Here is a 26703-nt window from a genome sequence, read left to right as displayed (position 1 = left end):
TTATTTTACTTGTAAATCACCTCTCACTACAGGAGAGTTCAAAGTTTTAAAATGTTAGTTTTGGGATACTATTTTCTTTCTTCCTTTTTTTTTTTTTTTAGCTAGAGCACCACTGGTTCTTAACCTGATATAATATCAATCTCTCTCAAAGAATAACATTGTCTTAATGTAAAGCCTTAGGTTAAACTACAAATTTTATGTGTGATACACTTTTTTTTTTTTTGGAATGACCTGAATTCTTCTCTTTAGCCTTATAATGCTTTCCTTGCTGCAGTAAAATGGATAATGACAGAACTTGTCTTGTAAGTACAATTGCTACATTTAAAAGAATATGACTGCTTTTCTTGTGTATTATTAAGTGAATTGGGAGACTCTACTTCATGCTTTCAATAACCGTTAGATTCATAATACTTTGAGATAATCGCATTGAAAACTTCGAAGTACCGAAAGCTGAGACCAAAAATTATCTTGTATTAAGTTATTCACGGTCACTGCTTATGCCCTTATATCATTGTTTAGCAGACTAACAGCTTGCAATACACAAACCAAATTTATTTATTGTGGTCACTGTTAAATTTAACATAGATGTCTGGCTGCCGTTAACGCAGCCTGGGTGGGCTGTGGTCTGAAGAACAAATTGCCAGGGCTGTCCACTGTGCTACTCGGATGTCTTGCCACGTACAAGGGTGGGGCCAGTGCAATCAGGGGCCACAGGCCGGGGGCTTTTCTCAGGTGTGATTTCATTGTTGACCCTGTCAAATTGCCATCCTGTTTGGAGGGTGCTGGATGCATCGGTGACCCGGGTCAGAGTGAAATGGCACAGAGGTGAATGACTTGACTTCCAGATGAGATGATGGACACATTACAGAAACACTGCATCTCACAGGAGGAGGGATTCCGTGGATGGCATGGAGGCCAGATCCTCAAAGCTGCACCAAACTCTCCCATTCTCATTTTCCTCATTAGGGTTCCAGCTCTGTGGGCTTAGGCAGACTTCTTGCCATTTGGTGAACAGACATTGTCTTCTCTCTTGCTTTCATGTAACCTACATTCATTTAACAATTTATAAATTCAAGTGGGGAGTAAGCTCTGCATGTACATAGGAGACAGAAAATGCCATAACAGATACCAGTGGGACTTTTATTGAGAGTAAGTTGCTGGAGATACTAGCCATGTGCCTGAAAAAGAAATGGTCTGTGTCCATTCATTTCGGAGGAGGATTTATATTACTTTTGCATTCTTTATAAGCATTTGAGAAATTTCAATTTTTTAAAATGTGCATTGTGGTCTAATTTCATAAAGAGAAATTTGTCCCATCTGTCCCTACACACACACACATTACACACACACACACACACACACACACATCACACGTCACACACTTGGCTGAACAAGCTTTCATTGAAGTATAAATTTTGAAAGCTTCCTTTATTGCTGCAGGTCATAGTCTGTTATGGAATATTTTATTTGTATTTCTGAACCCGGGCAGGGGGAGCCCTTTAGAAGTTGACTTTTTATATGGACTCAGACTACAACTAGAAACTCTTTCGCCGAAGAAGCAGAATATTTCTCAGCATAGTCCTCGATTCTAGGAAAACCTGACTCCAGGGTTTGGTTGGCATTGGTGATAAAATAGCCTTTCACATACGAGGTAAAGCCAGTGGAAGCGGGGTGGTCACTGAACCAGCCATATCGCTATCTCCAGATTGCGATGCCCTTCTTTCCAAGCAGGTGAGCAGTGCTGGGAAACGCATGTCTCTCTTCCATTCAGGGTGTTGATGGCCAAGTAACATTGGACTTCTCTGTAACTTCTAGGTTCCTGGTGGAATTTAACCTCTGCAGTTGGTGGCACTCGGATCTGACAGCTAAAGGTAAGCAGCCAATGGCTGTATATACCCCCCCCCCCCAAAGCATTCAGTGGTGGGAGAGGAGAGTGTAGCATTAAATAGGACCAACAATCAGGATGCCAATGGCGAGCCAATGAGCAGAGACCAAGATATGATTTAAAAGGAGGAGATTCATGCATCCCCAAAGAAAAATGTACCTACATTTTTCTCATTTAAAGAATATGGCATATGATTTGGGAAAGAGAGATGAGAAGAAACCTACTAAATGGGTGCTTGTTATCTTTTTTTAAATTTTATTTTCACATTTGACTAGCTTTTCCACAATTTTACTACTTGTGGTAAAAAAAATAAAGATAAATGAGATTAAAAGAGAGAAAAGGCAGATCAATGGAGACTAAGAGAACGGGTCCAAGTTAGTTAAAGGGCTGCAATCTCTGGCGCACTGGAGCCTAGAGACAGACCACCAGCCTCCCCACCAGCCTGCCCCACCAGCCCTGGCTCTGGAGGCGGCTTCACCCAAGTGCAGGGGCTGTGGTTTCCGAGTCAGGCACCTTCCTGTGCCACTCGCTGGCCGCGAGGTACTGGTTGAGTCACGTGGTCTCTTTAGGCTTTGATTTCCCCGTTGGCCAACAGACAACAGGAGACATGATGTGGTTGTGGGAGATGAATGAAAGGGTGGTGTGTGCAAGAATGGCAGGTGGGCGTGGGCGACGAGTGGTCCTCATGTTCTGGGGGGTGGTGAGCGTTTTGGCCAAGGGGCCTGGCTAGGGAGTGTGCTCAGTGCTGAGGGCAACTGGCTGTTGTCTTCTGTGGTTTATTTTTGGCGCGCCTCCTCACACCCTGTGCCTGCCTGCTGTGGGGCTTCAAAATGAGGAGGAGGATGTGTTCCTTCCTCATGCCAGCCTCCATTCCCACTTCCCCATCCTCCCCTGGTGCGATTTCCTGCCCCACACCTGCCACCACAGGCATCAGCCCAGGCTCTGGTCTGGTCCTTCAAATCTGATGATTAGTTTTTGAGTCTCTGCTGAGTACCAGTCATTTGGGAGGGATTTTGCCTCCCATGGGTCATTGCAACATCTGGAGATATTTTTGGTTGTGGCAACTGGGGATGGGGGTGCTACTGACATCTAGTGGGTAGAGGTCAGGGATGCCGCTAAGCATTCTACAGCACACAACTGCTGACAACAAAGAATTATTGAAAATGTCAATAGAGCAGTCTCCCCTTATCTGTAAGGGATATATTCTGCACCCCCAATGGATTCCTGAAAGCATGGATAGTTCCAAACCCTATATATCCTATGTTTTTCCTATACATGCATATCTATGCTAAAGTTTTATTCATAAATTAGGCACATTAAGAGATTAATAACAATAGCTAACAATAAGAGAGAATAATTATAACAATATACTATAATAAAAGTTATGTGAATGTGGTCTCTCTCCCTGATAACCAAGATGGCTACTAAATGGCTGATGGGCTGTAGCATATACAGCATGAGCATACCTGACAAAGGGGTGATTCCTGTCTCAGGTGAGATGAAATGGAGCAGTGTGAGATTTCATCACACTGCTCAGAATGCTGAGCAAGTTAAAATTTACAAGTTGTTTATTTCTGGAATTTTTCATTTAATATCTATGGACTGTGGTTGACCGTAGGTAACTGAAATCGCAGATAAGGGGGGACTACCGTGCTGCCACTGTTGAGAAACCCTAGCGAAGACCAAGGGGTGGGGTGTAGGGTAGGGGGTGGCGGGCTTTGAACTCATGATGCTTACAGAAACGTGTGCAGGTTCCCTGTCTGAAATCTCACCTCCCCTCTCCCCTGCTTCCCTGTGCACCAGTACCAACAGTGGGCTGCGTTTCAGCTCTCTGCATCTGTTTCAGAAAGCTTTATAAAAAGGTCCTGAATAAATAATTCCAAGTTACCTCACTCCCTCACTCCATTGCCACACCATGAGACCTTTCCCCACAAACTCTAGATAAAGTCCTTGTCCAATAATCACACCGTGGATGCATGTTGTGCTCATGTGTAGTGCTGTTCCATTTGCAGAATGCTGACACCAGGTTACCTTCAGACCCTTCAGCTTACCTGAGAGGTGGGAGCTGCTAGATCTGCCCCTGAGCCTTTCTGAGGCACCCAAGTCAGACAGCTAAGAGAGAATGGGCTCAGACCTCACCCAAGACCTGCCACCTCCGCCAGACAGTGGAGCTAGCCCCCTGGCCACCTTGGCCACCTTGGCTGCTCCTCATGAACTGTCTCATTCAGGCTTAAAGCCCTCTGCTGGGCATGGCTGTGACTTCCATTTTAGAGCTGAAGAAACCAAATCAAATGAGGGTGAATAAACTCCACGGTGGAGCTGCTATCATATGGATATCTTTGTTAAATGTAACGCTTAGACTCCGTGTAAGGCGAGAAGGGTTCTGAGCACATAACTACATTGACCGACAAGGTCTCTTCATTTTGAACGTACCATTCCCTCCCTAGCTAAAGACCCTGAGCTGAGAGACGGACATCTTTGTTCCGCTAAAAATGGAATCCATAATTACACTGTTCATCCGCTTCGTTTCCTTAATGAGGGGACTGCGGAAGCGATTTCTGCTGAGTATCACAAAGGTGTCATTTGGGCGAAGTTGCACAAAGAGAAGGGGCTTGCCGGCACCCGGTTATGAATGGGGGTGCGCCCGCAGAGACAAAGGGAGAGGAAAGCTTTTCAAATGGCAACTCTATTCATTCCCAATTGTCTGCACGTAATTACTGTGAACTCGAGTCGGTTATTCTCATCAGGGACATTTGTTGCTAAGGGGAAATTAAAGATATTCAATTGTGTGGGAGCTTCATTGTGCGCGAGTGATGGGTCATGGCGGCCTCGGCTACAGACGTCCAGTGTAAGTGGGGTGGGAGGGAGAGTGGTGTGATGGCAAAGAGTGTAGCAGGCTCCGGGATGTGGCAGAGTGGGTATCTGGGCACCACCGCTCCCAGCAGTGTGACTGGGGCAAGCGCCCGCATTTCTCTGAGCTCCAGGTTCTTGGTCTGTAAACAGGAGAGCAGCAGTTCTTGCTCACTGCATGATGGTGAGGGTCCCGTCCATGCACCGGGCCCAGCATGGTGTTTGGCATGTAGTGAACACCTATTGAGTGTTGGCTGTGAAGGTGGCAGTGATTTGGCTGTTTAAGTAAATCATGATCAAGGTGAGCACTCACTTTCTGTGGGATCAAGGCAGGCTATGTTTGCTTTCTGAACCCCAGTTTTCCCTTCTGGAAAAAGAATCAGCCTGGTGTAGCACTATGGTCCTGTGTGCCTACACCTGTGTAAGATAAGGAGCTTAAATGCCCGAGAGTTAAAATAGTACTCACTAGGTTGCTGGAGGCCCGAGTTTTTGGTTTGCAATTTCATAGATAAGTAGTAAAGATTGGCAAATATGTGTGGTGTTTTCCAAAGTATTCCAGACAAAGGTCTTCTTAACAAACCACGTTAGATTAAATGTGGCTGTGGTTTTATATGGTAACTAGAGGCCCCATGCACAAAACCCATGCACTCGGGGTTGTCCCTCAGCCTGGCCTGCACCCTCTCGCAATCTGGAAGCCCTAGTGGGATGTCGGACTGATGGCTTAGGCCCGCTCCTGCGTTAAGCGTTTGCCCCCTGGTGGTCAGTGTGCATCATAGCGACCAGTTGTTCTGCCATTTGGTTGATTTGCATATTAGTCTTTTATTATATAGGACTAGAGGCCTGGTGCATGGATTCATGCACCAGTCCCTCGGCCTGGCCTGCACCCTCTTGTAATCCGGGACCCCTTGGGGGGTATCAGAGATCCGGTTTTTTAGCCTGATCTCTGCAAGCCAGACTGAGGGACCCCACCAGTGCACACATCCATGCACTGGGCCTCTAGTATGCATATAAGATCTTTGGCTAATCTCTTCCTGCCCTCCCTCCCCACTTCCCTCTGAGATTCATCAGTCTGTTCCATGTTTCCATGCTTGTGGTTTCTGCTCCTGCGTTGAGTGTCTGCCCCCTGGTGGTCAGTGCACATCATAGCTACTGGCCAGTCAGCTGGTTGCTTAGGCTTTTATATATAGAGATTCGTGTGTTTCCCAAAAGCACATCAAGTAACCTCTGCCAATCCATAGCCATGTTGCAAATAGACTCAACGGTTTATCCCCACATCAGTTTGGGTGCCCTACCGTTGTCAAAGGAACAAACATTTCATCCCCAGAAAGGACCAGAACCAAATGAGTCTCGCTATTGAACTTGCTGGACTCACTCCATTGTAACTGGGCCCAGACAATTAGAATTAGAGATTAGTTTTTGGGCGTATTTAAATCACATGTGCTGCCTATCTCAGCCTGCCCCAGAGACCTTCCTCCCTTTCGTTCATTGGCCAAACTTCACAGAGCAGTTAAATATATATGTGCTGGAGCCAGATTGCCAGGTTCAAAGTTTGGCTCTGCTACCTTCTGCCCTGGGTCAATTTGGGCAGTTTCCTCAGTCCTCTCCTCTATTCGCTAATCTGCAAAACAGAGATAACAGTTGCTTCTACCCCATAGTTGTTGTGTTGTTGTTTTTTTGTCTTATCTTACTGTTAAATAAATTAATCCATGTAAAGCAGAACATCACCTGGCACATAGTAATTTCTCAATAAACGTAGCCATTATCATCAATAGGTCATTAGATGCCAACTGCATGCTTGTACCAACTCCACTTATCATCTGTGCTATTGTTCACTTAATCTTATTTCATTTTATCGGACTCATTTTTTTTTTTACATTTAGATAATGTGATTATTAAAATAGGAAGTCAGTATCGCTTGCCATACAGAGAAAATAAGTGTGAAAATGAGAACCATGGAAATAAAAGAGGTGTCACCAAATTGTAGCCAGATACTCTGAGCCAGGGGTCCTCAAACTACGGCCCGCGGGCCACATGCAAACACAAATATTGTGTTTGTTCCCGTTTTGTTTTTTTATTTCAAAATAAGATATGTGCAGTGTGCATAGGAATTTGTTCATAGTTTTTTTTTAAACTATAGTCCGGCCCTCCAGCGGTCTGAGGGACAGTGAACTGGCCCCCTGTTTAAAAAGTTTGAGGACCTCTGCTCTGAGCGTTATGTTTGACCTCCCAGGTCAAACAAAAGAGAGAAGAGCAAATGAGAAAAAGATGATAAAAGCTCCTGAGCATCAAACAAAGAGGCCCTCCTGACCAGACCAGAGGCATTGAAACAGAACGGGGAGGGAACGACCTCCCCACTGAGGGCCCCTCTGTGTGTGACTGTGGGGCATGGGCCACCTAAACTCACCAGGCCTTCTACCTGGAGGCAGGCAATTTGCCACCGGGATTAAGATTCTCACATTTCTTTTGTCAATTTTGCTCAGGAGAAGTATTCACTATTGAGGAAGCATGCCATGACAGTCCCCATGAGCTGGCACTGAGGGCACAGGGGGACCATGACAGCTACCAGTGCTGTACCTTCAGGGGAGTCAGGACTCAGGGAGGCAGCCGCTGCTTGCCTTTTCTCACTGAAGCATTCAACAAAACAACAGGTGCAGAAGTCGCGTTGACAGTAAGCATGGGCACTTAAATAGCATTCCCAGTGTGCCAGCTACTTTCCATTATTAATCCGTTTGATCCTCAAACAGCCATGTGAGGTTGATACTGTTATACCCATGTTTCAGATGAGGACATGAAGGTGTAGAGAGTTTAAAACTCATCTGAGATCATGAGCAGCGGCAGAATACACAAGCCTGGAATTTGTGTTCTTAGCTACGACGCAGTTAGCCCCAGGCCTGGCACGTGGATGTAACACTCTGTACGGGCTAGCATTTCATAACGGTTGTGTGTGTGCCCACGCATGTATGTGAAGTGTGCATGTATGTCTCCCTGCTGAGAACTATAGTTCATGCATTCCTCAGAACGACCCTGCGAGTTAGCCTGGGCATCTCCTCCGTATGTCAGTGACCAGTTCCTGCAAATCACATGCTCTGCATTTTAAAATGCTGCTTATGGCTCTGGCCAGTATGCTCAGTGGTTATAGTGTAGGCCCACACACCAAAGGGTCATGGGTTTGATTCCCAGTGAAGGGCATGTACATGGGTTGCAGGTTTGATCCCCGGCCAGGTCAGACACGTGTGGGAGGCAGTCAATATATATCTCTCCCACGCTCCCTTCCATTCTCTCTAAAAATCAATGGAAACAAATATCCTCAGATGAGGATTAACAACCACAAAAAAGGCTGATTAGGAGTCTACTTCCTTTTGTTTCAAATAGGAAACAATTACAGTGCACAGCACTTCAGTCACAAACACCGAATTAATTTCCTCAGAATAATTAAAGGTCAGTGAAAAGCCTATATTATAAAACACAATCACATTAGGATATAAATCCTTAGAGCATGTCTTCCTGATCACCCAACAGTTATCTTATTGCTACCAAGCAGTTGTTCTGCATTCAGTAAACCTGTGATGGCTCACTTGTGGCAGAGTCTCCCAGGTGACATTCCACAGAACATCTCCCCATGGCTCTGACAGCCAACCAATTTGTTGTGTTTCGAATATAACATGAGACTTTGTTCACACTTCATTTTCTTAAAATCCCACTGAGTTTTGCAATCATAAACTAAATAATATATGAATATAGTATTTATTATAGATAATGTATATTTAGAAATATATGTTTATAATTTATATAAACATCAGCTAAAAACATTATACAGAGTTTGGGTGCTGAAAACCTGTAGGCATTCTACTGGGAAAATGGTAAGGAAAAGACTTACAGTGAAAATGCCTTGTACTACTGGCATCTCCATTTTACAGGTGAGAATACTGAGGATTAGCTAGAAGCGATGCAGTGGGATTTGTACTTCAAACTTCTCTGACTTCAGAGCCTTCAATCTTAACCACTATGCTATAGTATCTGTCATCCTCATATATAATTTAACTTTTCAATTACAGTTGACATACAATATTATATTAGCTTCAGGTGTACAACCCATGATTAGACATTTATATAATTCACTAGGGGTCTAGTGCATGAATTCATGCACCGTGAAAGGAATTGTGGGTTGCCAGCCTGCGGTTGGCACAGGGGTGGGTCTTGGCCCATCCTCCGTGCCCCCACCCAGCCGCTCTCGCTGCAGCCTCTGGTTTCCTTTCTGCCAGCAGCCCTGCTCCTGCTGCATCTGCTCCCACATGCTGGTGGCTCCAGCCATGCTCGCACCTGCTGATGGCATGGAGTGATTGGGGCTGGCGCCAGCAGCGGGTGAGAGTGGGGCCAGTGCCGTCAACAGGTGTGAGCGGCTGCTGCTGCCCTGATCACCTCTCAGGAGCAGGGGGAAGTGGAGAAGCCCTCAGGGGTGATCGGGGCCATCAGCTGCCACTCTCACCTGCTGACGGCGCTGAGTGATTGGGACCGTCACCGGGTGGTGGCTGTGGGTGAAAGCGGGGCTGGCACTGGCAGTAGATGTGAACAGGGCCATCACCGGCAGCAGGTGCAAGAAGCAGCTGTTGGCCCCAATCACCTCTCAGCACCAGGGGGAGGTGGAGAAGCCCTGAGGGGCGATCGGGGCTGGCAGCCGCCGCTTGTACCTGCTGACGATGCTGAGTGATTGGAGCTGGTGCCAGGTGCCAGCAGTGGGTGCAAGTGGTGGCTCTCGAACCCCACCTTGGTCTGGTGCCCCCTCTCACCTGCTCCACCATCCTGCCGTGGCCGATGCCCGCCATGTTCCATGCTCTGCCACCTGCTGCCGACACCCGCGCTGACACCCGCCATGTTCTGCGCGCAACCCTGGTGGTCAGTACACATCATAGTGACCGGCTGTTCACTTGTTCAGTTGTTCCGCCGTTCAGTCTATTTGCATATTAGGGTTTTATATATATAGGTGAAGTCATCACCCCGATAAACCTAGTACCCATTTGACACCATACATAGTTATTACAATATTATTGACTATATTCCCTATGCCGTATTCTACATCCTGTGATTATTCTGTAGCTATCAATTTGTACTTCCAAATTCCTTCACCATTTTTGTCACCCTCCCAAATCTCTTCCCCTCTCTGGCAAGTGTCAAAATGTTCTCTGTACCCAGGAGTCTGTTTCTGTTCTGCTTATTTGTTTATTTTGTTTTGTGGATTCCACCTAAGTGAAGTCATGTGGCATTTGTCTGACTTATTTCACTCAGCATGATACCTTCCAGGTCTATCCCTGTTGTTGCAGATGGCAAGATTTCATTCTTTTTTTAAAAATATTTTATTGATTTTTTACAGAGAGGAAGGGAGAGGGATAGAGAATTAGTAACATCGATGAGAGAGAAACATTGATCAGCTGCCTCCTGCACACCTCCTACTGGGGATGTGCCCGCAACCAAGGTACATGCCCTTGACCAGAACCGAACCTAGGACCCTTCATTCTGCAGGCTGACGCTCTATCCACTGAGCCAAACTGGCCAGGGCCTTTTTTTTAAATAGCTGAATCATATTCCATTGTATATATGCATCACTTCTTTATCCATTCATATATTGATGGACACTTCAGTTGCTTCCATATATCTTGGCTGTTGTAAATTCTCTCATCCTTATTTTAATATCACAATGGCCCCACTCGAATGCTAGCATTGTTTTGTTATTATGATTGACTGTTACTACTATTATAGTTAACTGACACTTACCTAGCTTTCATGATGTTTCAGGTACTGCACTAAATACTCCACACATATTATTTATTTACTTCTCACATCAACCTCTGATAGAAACCTATATTATCCCCAACTAACATATTTAAAAAAATGAGACTTGGAGAGGTTTGGGCACTTGCCCACTGGACATAACTTGCTTAGATAATTTAATCAACCACAAGGCCTTCACCAAGTGCCTACTATGTATTCATTTATGTACAGGGTTATTTAGTGCTGTATTACTGGACAAGGAACTTCATAATAGTAGGATTAGGCTCATGGCTTTGGTTCAAAGGCATTACATATTTTACTAGTCCATATTTCAATTTTGTTTCTGTAATAAAACCATGCAATTGTATCATGACCTTTGTCTCACCCCAAATAATATGGTGTAACTTATATTTCAGACCTTTATTTAGATATGCATATGCATTTGTTGCTAAGTTCAAGTAAGGCTGAGTTCAGTTGACTGATGTTGTCCCAGAAAGTAGAATTCTTATGATGCATAAATGATAGCTGATGAGGCCAACGCAACTGCTTGAAGAATTATAGCTTATAGAGTTGCTTGGCAGATGAAATCACTGGACTAATTAGAAAATAATACATTAGGCTGTGCCTAGAAAACAGGCAAAGTAGTGGGAGCAGAGCTGCATTCTGAGTTCCTATGGGATGCCAGTCACAATAAAGCGTGTGCCTTGTGCTCCTTATCTTTTCCTTTTTTTCCTTATCTCTACAGCCCAGAAATTGAAACAGACCCTGGAACCTTGTGATACTGAGTACCCAGCATTTGTCTCTGAGCGCACCATCAAGGAGACCTCAGGGAACATTGCTTGTGAAGACTGCTCCAAGTAAGCCCCCCACCTCTGCTCAGTGAGAACTTCCCCAGACGGGCTGATGCGAGGGGCATGCCAGGATTCCCCAGAGAGAGAGGGAAACATGGCTGCCCTCTTGTGTGAGGAAGTGTTTCTATCAGCTTGGGAGAAACGTCGCTTGGTTTTAGTAGAAAGGTCGCTGAGAGTTTGGGAAGCATTCAGAATGCATCCTGGAATATGGGAGGTTTCACTTCTCTTTGTTGATGGTTGGAAGAAGTCCTCATTGGTGTTTCCCCAATTGACAGTTGGCAATTTCGGCTACCTGTTCCAGGTCTCTTTAACGAAAGCACCGAATCTTCAGATTCACTGAAGTCTGATGGTTTACTATGGGTTTCCCTGACTACTAATATGGGTGGGCCTGTTTTTGAAACAGTTTTATTGGTCATTTGGGGCTTCTTTACTTCTTCATTCCGTATTTCTACTGGCAGTTCTCTGTTCGGTGGTGAATCTATTCATACTGATTTGAGTTTTCTTTCTATGTTTTGGACACCCCCCCCTTTTTTTTTTTGAAGTTATATGGTTTGTATATGTGTCTTCCTATTCCTGGGTCTGGCTCTTCGCATTTATGCATGCCCTTAGATGAGCAGAAATTTTCTTTCACTTTTATTTTATTTTAGTCTAATTTATTCTTTCTTCTATGATTTGTCTATCTTGTACCTTGTTTCAAAAATTAGTCTGTGCCCTAATATTATAATACTATTCCCATGTATTTTTACTCTGCATGCTTTAAAGGGCTACCTTTCACATTTAGGACTTTAATCCCCCCTAGGGAGGGAGGGAGGGAGGGAGGAAAGGGGAGGGGAGGGGAAGGGAGGGGAGAGGAGGGGAGGGGAGAGGAGAGGAGAGGAGAGAGGAGAGAAGAAGGTGTAGGAACATGAGGTAGAGTCTAGTTTGGTCTTTTCTATGTACTTGGCTTTATAACCACCACTTTATATTAAATAGTCTTTATTTTCCAATAGATTATGATACCTGTGCCATGGGTTGGGTTGAGTTCCCATCTATATGCAGATCTGGTCCAGGTTTTATGGTTTGTCAATACCTTTGTCAGCACCCTGTTTCTTTAATTATTATGGCTTTATAATATGACTTGTTATTTAGAACAAATATCATTTCATTATGCTTTCCTCTTTACTCTTTCATATTAATTTTGGAACCAGCTCATTAATTTCCATGACTTATGCTAGGGTTTCAATTAATTTTGCTATGTTATATATAAATTTGAAGATAATTGCTATCTTTTGTATTGGACCTTCCTTTCCCCTTATAAACTAAATATATCTACTTATTTATATGTATCTTTCTATGCCTTTCAATACAGTTTTATAATTTTATGTTAGATTTATACTTAGAGAGTTTATAGTTTTTCTTGATAACATAAATAGTACATATTTGAAACTACATTTTCTAATTGATAATTGCTAGCATATGAGAATATCACTGATTTCTGCACATTGAGTATCTTATATCCCACAAATTACTAGACATTGTTTAAGACCTGACAGTTTGTGTATAGATTTTCTTGGGCTCTCTGCATAGACAGTAATATCACTTGTGAAAATTTTTCTTTCTAATCATTATACTTAATTATTTGTTTTATTACACCAGAATTCTGATACATAGAAGCACTGAGAGTAGGTGACCATGTCCTATTCCTAATTTAAAGGAATTGCTCCTAATAATCCATATTAAGTATAATGTTTGCTACAGGGTTTTTAAAGTTGTAGTGAAATATAAATAATATAAAATTTACCATCATAACTATTTTTGAGTGTAAAATTCAAGTGCATTAAGTAACTCACAATGATGTGCACCCACAACTGTTATCCATTTCCCAAATTGCTGTAGGTTTTTGGTAGTTAACCACTTATTAAGTTAAAAAAAGACCTCTTCAAGAGTGTTTGGTGCTGCTGGTGTTATTACTTGAAACTTGAATGGATGTTGAATTTTATTTTAAAGAAATTCTATATACATTACTAAAATAATTTTAATTTTTAATATGTTGAGTTACAGGGATATAATTAAAATTGTTTTCAATCATGACACATATATACCATAAATATCTTTAATAGTAGATGGGTTGTCGAATGTGAAAATATACTTGCTTTCCCATGATGGACTTTCATTGTGAAGGTTACAAAAACCAACACCATATTTCAAGATTCATCTGCTCATATTAGATGGTGAGTTTATTGCATCTGTGCTCAAAAAGGAGTGCGGGCTACACTTTCCCTTTCTTGTACTGTCATTTGGCTTTGCTCTTACCTTCATTTTATCGTCACAAAATTACTTGGAGAATATTCCCTCTCAAATATCTTAACATTTTGTATAAGACCAAATTATCATTTTCTGGTAGGTTTGGTAAAACTCATAAAACTATCAGTGACTGATGGGTTTTTGTTTGTTCATCTGTTTTTGTGTGAGTACATTTTCAACTACTGAATTCGTTTCTTTAGTGGTTAGCTATCTCTCTGGAATTTCTGTTTCTTTTTGAAATGACTTTGGTGATTATATTTCTTAGAAAATCGCCTATTTCTTCTCAGTTTTCAAGGTTATTGCATACATTTGTTCATAGTGTTATCGTTTGATTAAAAGTGCTATCTTATTGTGGATTTTGCCCCCTTTTAAATCAATCTCTTTCTCTCTCCCTCCTTCTCTTTCTTCTCTCTCCCCTTTCCACTTTTCTCTTCTTCTTCTCCTCCTCCTCCTCCTCCTCCTCCTCCTCCTCCTCCTCCTTCTTCTTCTTCTTCTTCTTCTTCTTCTCTCTCTCTCTCTCTCTCTCTCTCTCTCTCTCTCTCTCTCAAGTCCCCTCCCCATGTTTCATGTTTGTTTTGTTTATCTTTTCAAAGAAAAATCATTTAGATTGTTTGATTATTTCTGTTGTTTCTTTTTTGAATTTTTATTTTATTTATTTTGCTTCTTATCTGTATTATTAATTATTACCTTTCTTCTGTGTTTTGGGAGTTTACTCTATTGTTTTTTTTTTCTTCTAACATTTTGTGTTTGCTGCCTAACTTTATCTGCTTCATCCAAATATATATAATTTCTTTCTGCATTCCAGTTTATCTCCATAAATTTAATATAAGGCTTTCATTATTATTTAACTCTAGCAATGTTATAATTTTCACTATTTTTATCTATAAATTTTTAAATAATTTTAAGATTTTCTAATATGTTGGATTTGAGACTTTTATTTATTTATTTTTATTTTTTTTTTAAATATATTTTATTGATTTTTTACAGAGAGAAAGGGAGAGAGATAGAGAGTTAGAAACATCGATGAGAGAGAAACATCGATCAGCTGCCTCCTGCACATCTCCCACTGGGGATGTGCCCGCAACCCAGGTACATGCCCTTGACCGGAATCGAACCTGGGACCCTTCAGTCCGCAGGCCGACGCTCTATCCACTGAGCCAAACCGGTTTCGGCGAGACTTTTATTATTGATGTCTAATTAAATGGCGTTGTGATCTGTATAACATGTTTTTTAGCATGTGTGGAGACTTGCTTTTTATTCTAGTACTTATCCATGTATTTTTGAAAGCAAGTTTCATTCTCTAATAGCAGGGTGCAGGGATTAATATATTAATAAGTAACTATTGGCTCAAATGTCTTACTTCGTTTCAAAGTTTTTTAAGGGCTATTTTATTTTATATTTTAATTGTTTTCAATTAGAGTTTACATTCAATATTTAGGGAGTGTCTGTTTTAGATGGCAATTAATCTCTTATCAGACTTAGGAATTTTTCAGCTCATTTGTGTCATTCAATTCATTTTGCTTTCTATATTTTGAAGCAATGTTACCATGGACATCTCTGTTCAGGATTGGTACAGCTTTCTAATAAGTCATTCCTTTTATCATTATGTAAAACCTTCGGTATGAAAGTGCTTTATGCTTCAATGTCTATTTCGTTTGCTAATAGTATAGGCGTAGTAGTTTTCCTTTTGGTAACAGTTCCTAGGCATGTTTCCCACCCTCTCCCCTCAATTCTCAAGTATTTTTTTTTTGTCATTTTGCATTAAGATTTGTCTTATAAATAGAACATAGCTGGATTTGAAATACCTGTCTATTATTGGTAGGTTTAAGTCTGGATTTATTTCCATTTTATATGCTTTCTATTCTTCATTCTTTATCTTTGCCCTCCTCCTCCTCCTCCTCTTTCTTCTTCTTCCAATAGAATGTTTACCAATTTGTTTACTCACCATTGCTGCTTTTTTTTTTTTTTTTTTGCCATTGCTTTTTTTGTTTTACAGTATTTTGGAAGTTTTTCCAGGAATGTTCTGGGAGTGATAAATTCTCTCATTCTTTGTCTAAAACACCTTATTTCATAGGTACTCTGCAGAGATAATTTAACTTCATACTATCTAAATTGAAATTTTTAAAGATACCATTCCCTTGTCTTCTGACTTTTAGTTTTGCACCTTTATAAATAGGCTGGTTTCCCCCTCTCTGATGGCTTTCAAAGCATTGCTCTCTCTTTAATGTTCTGAAGTTTCACTGAAGTATGTCTAGATATAAATTCATTTCTGTTTTTTATGTACTTTATCCTGGATAATGTCCTTCAACTTATATTGGAGTTCATTAATTTCCTTTTGACTGTGTCTAGTCTGCTGCTTAGAGAATGCATTGAGTTTTTAATATAGATGTCTTTCCTTTTATTCTAGAGGGTTTATTTGCTTCTTTTAAAAATCTGTGTATTCTTTTATAAAGAGTCTTATTATTAAATTTCCTATACTTAATTATAAAGAACTTTTAAGGTTATTTTAGCAGTTTAAACTTTTAGGGCACCAGTCTCTTGTTGCTTGTGTCTGCTTTCTTTAATGGCAGATTTTTGCCCATGTGTTTTGTCATTTTTGACTGTAAACTGATCTTTACTATTAATTATTATTTTTGTGGGAACAGACTAGAGCTTGAGTTTCTCTTCATGAGAGGTTTATATCTGGGCTTCAATCATGTATCTTATTGGTATTGACTGCGCCTGGGAATAATTGTTATGTAAGCTTTTGTATTTAGGAGTTTGTGCATCATATAATTACAGTAAATATTTTTCCTAGGCAGCATGTACTTTAGGCGTAACGTTTGATTTCTCATGCTGATATCAGAGCCTCAGACAACACCACTTAGCTATAAATGTACAAGTTGGCTTTTAGTATCTTCTCTTGTAAGTATATATATATATATATATATATTTTGTATTTAAACACGCACTTTTAGTTTTACTATTTCATCCAGCATGTCTAAGTGTTTAGAGCACAATGGCTTCCACACTTGCCAAACCACCATGTCACGGTTTACTTCTGACTGAGGACTTCCGAGAGCACCCACAGGAAGCACGGAGGTGCGTTCTTTAGTGCAGGAGCGGTGGGATCAGAGTGTGAATCCAACACTAGTCTTGCTGACCATGTGACCTCCAGCAGGAATCTAAATGCTCTGAATTTCAGCTTCTCCTGGGAAACTTGGGCCATAATAATAGTAAGCATAGCATGGGCTTGTTGTAAGAAGGATATCATATCCCCAGTCATCATAGCTACAAACTCCATCAGGTGGCCAGTATCTCTTAGTGAATGATAGGCAATCATATTTAGTGGAATGTTAGGTTTCTTATTTCCATTCTAAATGAGAAAACAAATAGAACCAAGATAGATAGCTATTAGGGCCAGTCACATGTTTCCTTGTTGACTTGTAATTAGAAACAGACATGGGTGCAATTTAATTAAAAAAAGTGACCTAATGATTTCAAACTAATGAAAAGACTACCTGTCATTCAGTGGGAGGCTGCTGCATTCCTGCTGTGGCCAGAAACTGCTGGAGCCTTGGGCAATGCAAGGATGACCACGATAGAAAGGTGATATTGAAGGTGTTTGCACCACCATAACCAGCCTGTCTCAACCCTTGAATTCCATGCTGGCTTGAAGACTCCCAGGAGGCTGGGGAGTTGAGTGAGGCCTTCTACCGCGTGCTGCTGGCCCCAGGGAGAAGACACTACAGGCTTTGAAGGATTGTTCTTTCCAAGCTTTATCTCAAGACCACCACTCAGCAGCTCAGTCAGACACAACAGAAGCAAAACAATAAAGGCTCAGGGGTCTGAGTGGGGAGAAGAGAGGGGGCTATGCTTTCCCTTTTTAAATAAGCTCTTTATTGACGTTTAGCACATACAGAAAAGTGTACAAACCATGTTTGCAGCTTGATGAACGTTCACAAGGTGGACATGTCTATATAACTTACACTCACTCAGGTTAAGAACTGAAAGAACTGCCCTAACCAGTTTGGCTCAGTGTCGGCCTGCAGACTCAGGGGTCCCAGGTTCGATTCTGGACAAGGGCATGTACCGTGTTTGCAGACATATACCCAGTGGGGAGTGTGCAGGAGGCAGCTGATCGATGTTTCTAACTCTCTATTCCTCTCCCTTCCTCTCTGTAAAGAATCAATAAAAAATATTTTTTTAAAAAAGGAACTGAAAGAACAGTAAGCCTCCCGCCTGCCCCCTTCTAGGAACAGCCCCATCTGCCATAAGATAACCACTCTCTTGATTTCTTACATCACAGTTTGTTTTTACCTGTTTCTAATGTCAACTGGTGAGATGGCAATTTAGTTAATAAGATATGAGAGCTGATATATGATTGACTGAGGGAGGTTTCTAAGGCTTCACTTGGAAAACAAGAAAAGGGTCTTAGGAAAAAAAATATACTTTAGGACTTCGGTGAACATTACTGGTTTTTTAAATGATTTTTTATTTTTCATTTACAGTTGACATACAATATTATATTAGCTTCAGGTGTACAACATATAATTAGACAGTTATATAGCTTACAAAGTGATCACCTCAATAAGTTTAACACCCACCTGGCACTACATATAGTTATTACAACATCATTGACTATATTCAATGCTATACTTTATATCCCCATGACTATTTTGTAACTATCAGTTTGTATTTCTTAATCCCTTCCCCTTTTTCACCCATCCTCCAATTCCCTCCCATCTGGAAACCATCAAAATGTTCTCTGTGTCTATGAGTTTGATTCTGTTTTATTTATTTTGTGTTAGAGATTCTATATATAAGTGAAACATATGGTATTTGTCTTTGTCTGTCTGACTTATTTCACTTAGCAAGGATCCACCCCATGTTGTTGCAGAAGGAAAGATTTTTTTTTATGGCTGAGTAATATTCCATTGTATATATGCACAAAATCGTCTGTTGATGGACACTCAGGTTGCTTCCACATCTTGGCTATTGTAAATAATGCTGCAATGAACATGTGGATTCATATATCTGTTTGAATTAGTGTTTTGGGTTTAATAAGATAAATGCCCAGAAGTGGTATTACTGGGTCCTCTTATCTCTTGTTATAGCTTTTGTGTTAAAGTCTATTTTGGCCGATGATAAGTATTGCTACCGTAGCTTATTTTTTTTGTTTCATTTTCATGAATTATCTTTTTTGTACCTTTACATTCAGTCTGTGTATGTCTATCTACAGTGAGTCCCTCATAGACATCATATGTAAGGGGTTTTTTTTTGTTTTTTTTATCCATTCAGCCACCCTATGTCTTTTGATGGAGCATTAAAACCATTTACATTTAAAGCAGTTATTGATAGATACATAGTTATTCCTGTTTTATTATCCACATATTTTTAAAATTTTCATTTATTGATTTTAGAGAGAGGAAGGGAGAGAGAGAAAATTAATTTGTTGTTCCATTAACCCGTGCATACATTCGTTTCTTCCTGTATGTGTCCTGACCAGAGATTAAACCCACAACCTTGGTGTATCTGGACACTGCTCTAACTGACTGAGCTATCTGGCCAGAGCATGCATGCATTTATTTATTTATTTATTTATTTATTTATTTATTTATTATCTTTTTTCTTCTTTTTCTTAAAGAAGTCCTTTTATCATTTCTCATAATGCTGGTTTGGTGGTGATGAAATCCTTTAGTTTTTTGATGTCTGGAAGCTCTTTATCTGACCTTCAATTCTGAGTGATAGCTTTGCTTTTTATCACTTTGAGTATTTCTGGCCAATCCCTTGGCCTGGAAAGTTTATGCTGAGAAATCAACTGACAATCTTATGGGCACTCCCTTGTAGGTAACTAACTGCTTTATTCTTGCTGTTTTTAAGATTCTCTGTCTTTAGCCTTTCGCATTTTAACTATGTCTTAGTGTGGGCCTTTTTGGATTCATCTTGTTTGGGACTCTCTGTGCTTCCTGGATTTGTATTGCTATATTCTTCATCAGGTTAGGGAAGTTTTCCATCATTATTTCTTTAAAAAGTTTTACATTTCTTGCATTCTTTTTTCCCTTTCTGGTATTCCTATGATGTGAATGTTGTTATATTTGAAGTTGCCCCAAAGACCCCTTAAACCAGTGATGACGAACCTTTTGACCTTGGCATGTCAGCATTTTGAAAAACCCTAACTTAACTCTGGTGCCGTGTCACATGTAGAAATTTTTTGATATTTTCAACCATAGTAAAACAAAGACTTATATTTTTGGTATTGATTTTATATATTTAAATGCCATTTAACAAATAAAAATCAACCAAAAAAATGAGTTCGCGTGTCACCTCTCACACGTGTGTCATAGGTTCGCCATCACTGCCTTAAACTATTCTCATTTTTTGTATTCTTTTTTCTTTTTACTGTTCTGACTGGATGTTTTCTGCTACCTTGTTTTCCGAGTGCTGATTTGATTCTCTGCTTTATCTAATCTATTGTTGATTCCCTATAATGTATTCTTCATTTTAATTATTATATTCTATATTTTTAACTGGTTCTTTTTTATGTTTTACATGCTCATTTTTATGTTTTCTGTCTCTCTTGAGGTTCTCACTAAGTTCACTGAGCATTCCTATAACCAGTGTTTTGAACTCTGCATCTGGTAGATTGATTCCATGTTGTTTAGTTCTTTTTCTGGAATTTTATTCTGTTCTTTTATTTAGGAAATGTTTCTTTGTTTCCTCATTTTAACTGCCTCCTTGTGTTTGTTTCTATGTATTAAGTAGAGCTGCTACATCTCCTGCTCTTGTTAAAGTGGCCTTATGTAGTAGGTGTTCTGTGGGACCCAGTGATACAGTCTCCCTGGTCACCTGAGCCGGGTACTCCAGGTGTGACTCTTGTATGAGTTGTCTGTGCCTTCCTATTGTAAGAGCCTTGATTTCTCTTGGTACATCAATGGGAGAGACTGACCCTCAGACTGATTGGGTGTAAGGATTGCTGTGACTGTAGTGGAGAAGCTGTTGTATAGAGGCTCACTCTATGGAACAGGATTCACTTTAGTGGGGCTCTGTACCAACTAAGTCTGCCGTTTGGGTGTGTCATTTGTGGAGGTGGTTGGGTGGTGCTCGGGTGTGGTCTGTAGCTGGCCACTGGATATGTTGGTTCTGGGGCCTCTTGGGAGGAGCACTGGTGCAGGGTAAGGTCAGCCACTGCCTGTGCCCCTCCTGGAGCCACTTTGAGCTTCAAAGTGACCTGCAGAGTTTTCAACTTGTGCTGGGTTTGGGGCTGCTTAGCAAGAGGTACAGGGCACCCCAAGGCAAGATGCTGCTTGTTTGGCATTTGTGAGCCTTTGAGAAAGTTTAGGAAATTCTGAAGCATGAGCCAAGATAGGCCATTTGTATGGCAAAGCTACTGGCAGCAGCTTGGGTTGGCCCGCAAGTTGGGTGGGGGAGGGCCTCAGGGAATCAGTAGGGTAGGGTGAATGCTGTTAGCCAAGTTGATAGAGACTCAGATATGGTGCACATCTGTGCAGGCTGGGTGGCGAGAAGGTTTAGCAAAGGAGCAATGGCACCTGTCTGCACTTCTGCCTGGGAGAAAGCTGCCCCTCCTTTCCTTTCCCTGATGTCAGACAATTCAGTTTCTCCTAGTTGTCCCTGGCACCTTTAGGCCTGCTGCCCCAGTGCTGCAACTCAGAGCAAGTGAATCCAAGTAAGTTTGTCACCAGCCCTTTAAAAGGAATGCTTTTGACTCCAGCAGTTCTACATCTCAGTCACAGTCCCCACTGGTTTTCACAGCCAGAAGTTATAGACACTTCTCTTCCCAGCACTGGACCCCTAGGCTGGAGGACCTGGTGTGGGGCTGGGACCTGAGCTCCTCAGGGGGGACCTCTAGAGCTGAGTTATCCCTCCGGATTTTTATTTATATATATATATATATATATATATATATATATATATATATATATATATATATCCTTTTTTTTTCAGAGAGGAAGGAAGAGGGAAAGAGAGATAGAAACACCAATGATGAGAGAGAATTCATTGATCAGCTGCCTCCTGTACACCCCACACTGGGGATCGAGCTCCCAACCCAGGCATATGTCCTGACTGAGAATTTAACCTTTACTTCCTGGTTCATTGCTCAGTGCTTAACCACTAAATCACTGCTGTCGGGCTCCCTCCTGATTTTTAATCACCATACGTGGGTTTGGGACCAGCTTGTTCCATACCTCTGCCCTTCCTACCAATCTTAATATGGTTGCTTCTGTATATTCTTAGTTATAGGACTTCTGTTCAGCTAGACTTCAGGTGATTTTCAGTGATGCTTTTTCAGTAGTTTAGTTGTAAGTTTGTTGTGGTCTTGAGAGGGGGAAAGCACACTCCAACATCTTGATTGGAAGCCTTCAGTGAATATTTCTCAATTGCCTGTTCTATACTAGACACTGGGATAGAACACATAGTCTCTTTGGAGGCTTGAGAAGGATGGAGCCCTCTGCTTCTTGTCTCTTGCATATCCCTTTCTGTTTTTCCTTGCTCCATTTTATGAAATAAACTTATTAGAAAATATATCTTAGTATTTGGCAAAGTATTTATGAAGATAACATTTTGCATTTTGTGTGATCTTTGTATTCTTAGAATACAATATGGTAAGGAGAAAAATACTGACTTTGTCATCTCTCTCTTCTCAATGGCCAGTTGATTTTTCAATATAACAGCCATTATGTTTGATAGAAACCAAAAATCCAAATTTGCATCCTTTACATCTGAATCTGGTAGAAATTTGTCAACCATTGCAGAACTGGTTCTCTAAGACAATTACTAATTTCTGACTAACTTTGTAGGTAACTTCAGGCCAGGGGCAGTGACATTCAAAAATAACACAGTTCTACAGCATTTGGCTAGGAGTGAGTTGGAAACTGAGTTTGGTGAAAATTATAGTATTTTAGAAATTACGCACTAAGATCTCTTTCAAAGAAAAACATCTCGCCTCCTGCAATGGAACATACAAAGCGATGGCCATTACCAACCATCCTCAAGGCGGCGATTACTTTCCTCCACAAGCGATGGCCAACCAGAGAGCAACCGTCACAAAGAACCGCTTCCCACGGGAACAGTCTCTGTGCTCTTGGCCGGCCCTTCACAGTCCTCCCATCTCCTCGAGGAGTCCGATGACCTGGGTGCCTGAACACCTGGCTAGAATTCAAGAAACCATGTCATATGGTTCTAGCGTACAGTCAAAGTCTTCTTGGTCTCCAATGATCTTTGAAGGCTAGCTGCTCCCAACTCCATTTCTGTGTCCTATTCCCAGAATTCCTTGATGGTTTTCTGTGGAAAATACATCAAGAGGTGACTCAGGGGCTCTAAATAGAAACCTTAAAATTGGCAACCCCAAAAGTGGACATTTATCTGTCTATATTATGGAAAGATATAACAGAGGGACAGTATGCAATGTTTAAAAAAGGATTTTCAAAAATATAGGGTTCATTAAGAATGCAGGAGCCTAAAAGAAAATAAGAATTTACATAAGAATGTCATTAGGGTTGGTGGCTTGGCTGCTTTAACCAATCATTTTCGTCATTCAATATCCCACTGATTATTAAATTAATCTGTTATTCAAACAGCAATCGAAAACAACTCAGCCCATATTTTCTGGGCATTTGTGACTGTCAACAAGTTACCAAAACTGGATATCTAAAAAGAATGTAATTTTATGTTTTACTATTTTCCAATACATTTCTTTTCTTCTTGATACCCCTTCAACCTCGGCTGAGAAAAGGGGCTACAAATGTTTCTTCGGAATGAAAATCAATTGCTGAGTTACATACTTACAGCCAATTAAGAAAAAGAAATTTAACCAATCAATCAAACGTGTAACATGTGCAATGCCAGAGCTTTAAAAATCTTGTCACATTGCAATGCTGACAAGATATTCATTGCTAAGACAAATCCGTGGGTTTTTTAGTGTGCCTCTCTTTTTGGTAGTATCACTCATCACTCCTCATATGAATTATGTTGCCATCAGTTTCACTTTGGGATCTGAACACCAGTTTTGCTCATCTTTCTGGAAGCCCCCAAAGCGGTGGCTCCACTTCTCTTCTCTCATCACTTCTCCCCACGCGCCTTCCATTTACCCGCTAAGCGGAGAGAAAGTAATTGGTCTCGAAGCTGCGTTGACATATTTTGTGGGCTCCAGTTCAGAGCACCATAGTTCAGGGATCCCATTTTCCTACAAACTACTCCAGTTTCCTGTTGAGGTCTCACGCTGGGTGGGCCATTTACCACAAGTCTTCAGACTGTTCCCGGCAATGCCCTGCAGGTGTTCTTACCAAGGGGGCCTCCTGCAAACGACCTGGAGAATGGATCCACTGAGCAGTGGGGACACGGTATCTTCCTTGAGTAAAGGCTGAGAGGGTGGGCTCTGGGTGACCACACTTGACAGTGCAAAGATTTTTTTGTTTTTTGTTTTTCCATTGATTTTTTGAGGGAGAGTGGAAGAGAGTGGGAAAGACAGAGAGAAAGAGAGAAATATTGATGTGAGAGAAACACATCCATTGGTTGCCTCGCGCATGTGCTCTGATCAGGGCCCAAGCCAGGGAGGAGCCTGCAACCAAGGTACATGCCCTTGACTGGAATCAAACCTGGGACCCTTCAGTCCACAGCCTGACGCTCTCTCCACTGAGCCAAACTGGCTAGGTGACAGTGCAAAGATTTTAACCAGCTATTCCAACATTTTGGGTTTGAGTCTGCTCATCCCTGCAAGGGGCATAATATCTGTCTCACAAGATCTATACGTGGGTTAAAAAAAAAGTATAATCCTCATACTTAGCGCAGTGCCCAGGACAGAGTAAATGCTTGAGAAATGGGAGTTATTTTAACAGAGCACAATTCCATCTATGTTGACTGGGATGTAGGAAAACCACAGGACTCCATGCAGTCCCCTCTCCAAGATTTCTTAGCCTGGAAGGTAAAACTAATGGTTTCAATCAGGAAAAGCAGTTGGTGAGGTTTTTTGCTCCAAGGAAACTGTCCTAGATAAAGTAGAACTTGGATTTTTACCACTTCATGGATCTACTTGAGCTCTTGGTTCATAAAAAAAAAAAAAAATTGGAATTCTAAATTAGGGACCACATTCAACAGTGATCAGATACTTCATTACGCAAATTACATACAGAGTTTGCCAGTGGGTGTACATTCATGTCATGAATAATATAATTTGTAGGCGTTAAAATGTAACAGTTTTTAACCACTTAATTTGCAAGTACACGCTAATTTGTTGAAATATTTTTGTATCTCCTGCTCCATAGATTCTTGCCAAACTACTGTACTCAATCTTGTTTGAAACATGTAAATAAATATGATTCAATTTCCCATGAAATAATCATTGGCCCTTTCAAATGGGCTTAGTTCACTTTTAAACAACTAGAATTTCCACTCCGATAAGATTAACACCATGGTTCAAATTCTTCCTTTTGGAGATTGAGGGCTGTGCGTTTATTTTCTTTCTATTTTAAAAAAAAACATTTCTTTATTGATTAAGTTATTACATATGTGTCCTTATCCCCACTTTACCTCCTATCCCCAACCCCCACACTCATGCCCTCACCCCCCTGTTGTCTGTGTCCATTGGTTAGGCCTATATGCTTGCATATAAGTCCTTTGGTTGATCTCTCTCCCTTACCCCCACCTCCCTTACCTTCCATCTGAGGTTTGACAGTCTGATAGATGCTTCTCTCTCTCTCTGGATCTGTTTTTGTTGTTCATTATATTCCATAAATGAGTGAGATCATGTGATATTTATCTTTCTCTGACTGGCTTATTTCGCTTAGCATAATGCTCTCCAGTTCCATCCATGCTGTTGCAAATGGTAAGAACTCCTTCTTTTTTACCACAGCATAGTATTTCATTGTGTAGATGTACCACAGTTTTTTAATCCGCTCATCTACTGATGGGCACTTAGGCTGTTTCCAAATCCTAGCTATGGTGGATTGTGCTGCTATGAACATAAGGGTGCATATATCCTTTCTGATTGGTGTTTCTGATTTCTTGGGATATATTCCTAGAAGTGGGATCACAGGGTCAAATGGGAGTTCCATTTTTAGTTTTTTGAGGAAACTCCATACTGTTCTCCACAGTGGCTGCACCAGTCTGCATTCCCACCAGCAGTCACGAGGGTTCCATTTTCTCCACATCCTCTCCAGCACTTATCGTTTGTTGATTTGTTGCTGATAGCCATTCCTGCAGGTGTGAGATGGTACCGCATTGTCATTTTGATTTGTATCTCTCAGATGATTAGTGACTTTGAGCATGTTTTCATATGTCTCTTGGCCTTTCTTCTGTCTTCTTTTGGAAAGTATCTATTTAGGTCCATTGCCCATTTTTTGATTGGGTTGTTTATCTTTCTTTTATTAAGTTGTATGAGTTCCCTGTAAATGTTGGAGATTAAACCCTTATCGGTGATAACATTTGCAAATATGTTCTCCCATGCAATGGGCTCTCTTGTTGTTTTGTTGCTGGTTTCCTTTGCTGTGCAAAAACTTTTTATTTCGATGTAGTCCCATTTGTTTATTTTCTCTTTAGTTTCCATTGCCCTAGGAGCAGTATCAGTGAAGAAATTGCTTCAGCACATGTCTGAGATTTTGCTGCCTGTGGATTCCTCTAGTATTTTTATGGTTTCCCATCTTATGTTTAAGTCCTTTATCCATTTTGAGTTTATTTTTGTGTATATTGTAAGTTGGTGGTCTAGTTTCATTTTTTTGCATGTATCTGTCCAACTTTTCCAACACCATTTATTGAAGAGGCTGCCTTGACTCCATTGTATGTTCATGCCTCCTTTGTGGAATATTAATTGAGCATAGTGGTTTGGGTCAATTTCTGGGTTCTCTCTTCTCTTCCATTGATCTATATGTCTGTTCTTGTGCCAGTACCAGGCTGTTTTGAGAACAGTGGCTTTGTAATACAGCTTGATATCTGGTATTGAGATCCCACCTACTTTGTTCTTCTTTCTCGGGATTGCTGCAGCTATTCGAGGTCATTTTTTTATTCCAGATGAATTTTTGGAAAGTTTGTTCTAGGTCTGTGAAATATGCTGTTGGTATCTTAATGGGGAGTGCA

General features: G+C 41.0%; 1 protein-coding gene across 3 annotated transcripts in view; it reads left to right on the top strand.

Annotated features, from left to right (window-relative positions):
* The window catches only part of CACNA2D3 (calcium voltage-gated channel auxiliary subunit alpha2delta 3), an 806557-nt gene that overhangs the window by 742489 nt on the left and 37365 nt on the right, over nt 1-26703 (top strand). For 2 of the 3 annotated variants that reach the window (XM_059663265.1, XM_059663266.1), the window contains 3 exons: nt 250-302; nt 1816-1871; nt 11247-11358. In XM_059663265.1, the coding sequence (XP_059519248.1) occupies nt 250-302; nt 1816-1871; nt 11247-11358 (221 nt within the window). Of the gene's footprint in view, nt 1-249; nt 303-1815; nt 1872-11246; nt 11359-26703 lie in introns of those variants that run through there. The other variant, XM_059663267.1, reaches the window with a different exon arrangement.

This window comes from Myotis daubentonii, chromosome 14 (genome assembly GCF_963259705.1).
Source record: "Myotis daubentonii chromosome 14, mMyoDau2.1, whole genome shotgun sequence".
Classification (NCBI taxonomy): Eukaryota; Metazoa; Chordata; class Mammalia; order Chiroptera; family Vespertilionidae; genus Myotis; species Myotis daubentonii.
The sequence above is the reverse complement of the archived record's forward strand: the minus strand, read 5'-3'. Positions and strand labels throughout refer to the sequence as shown.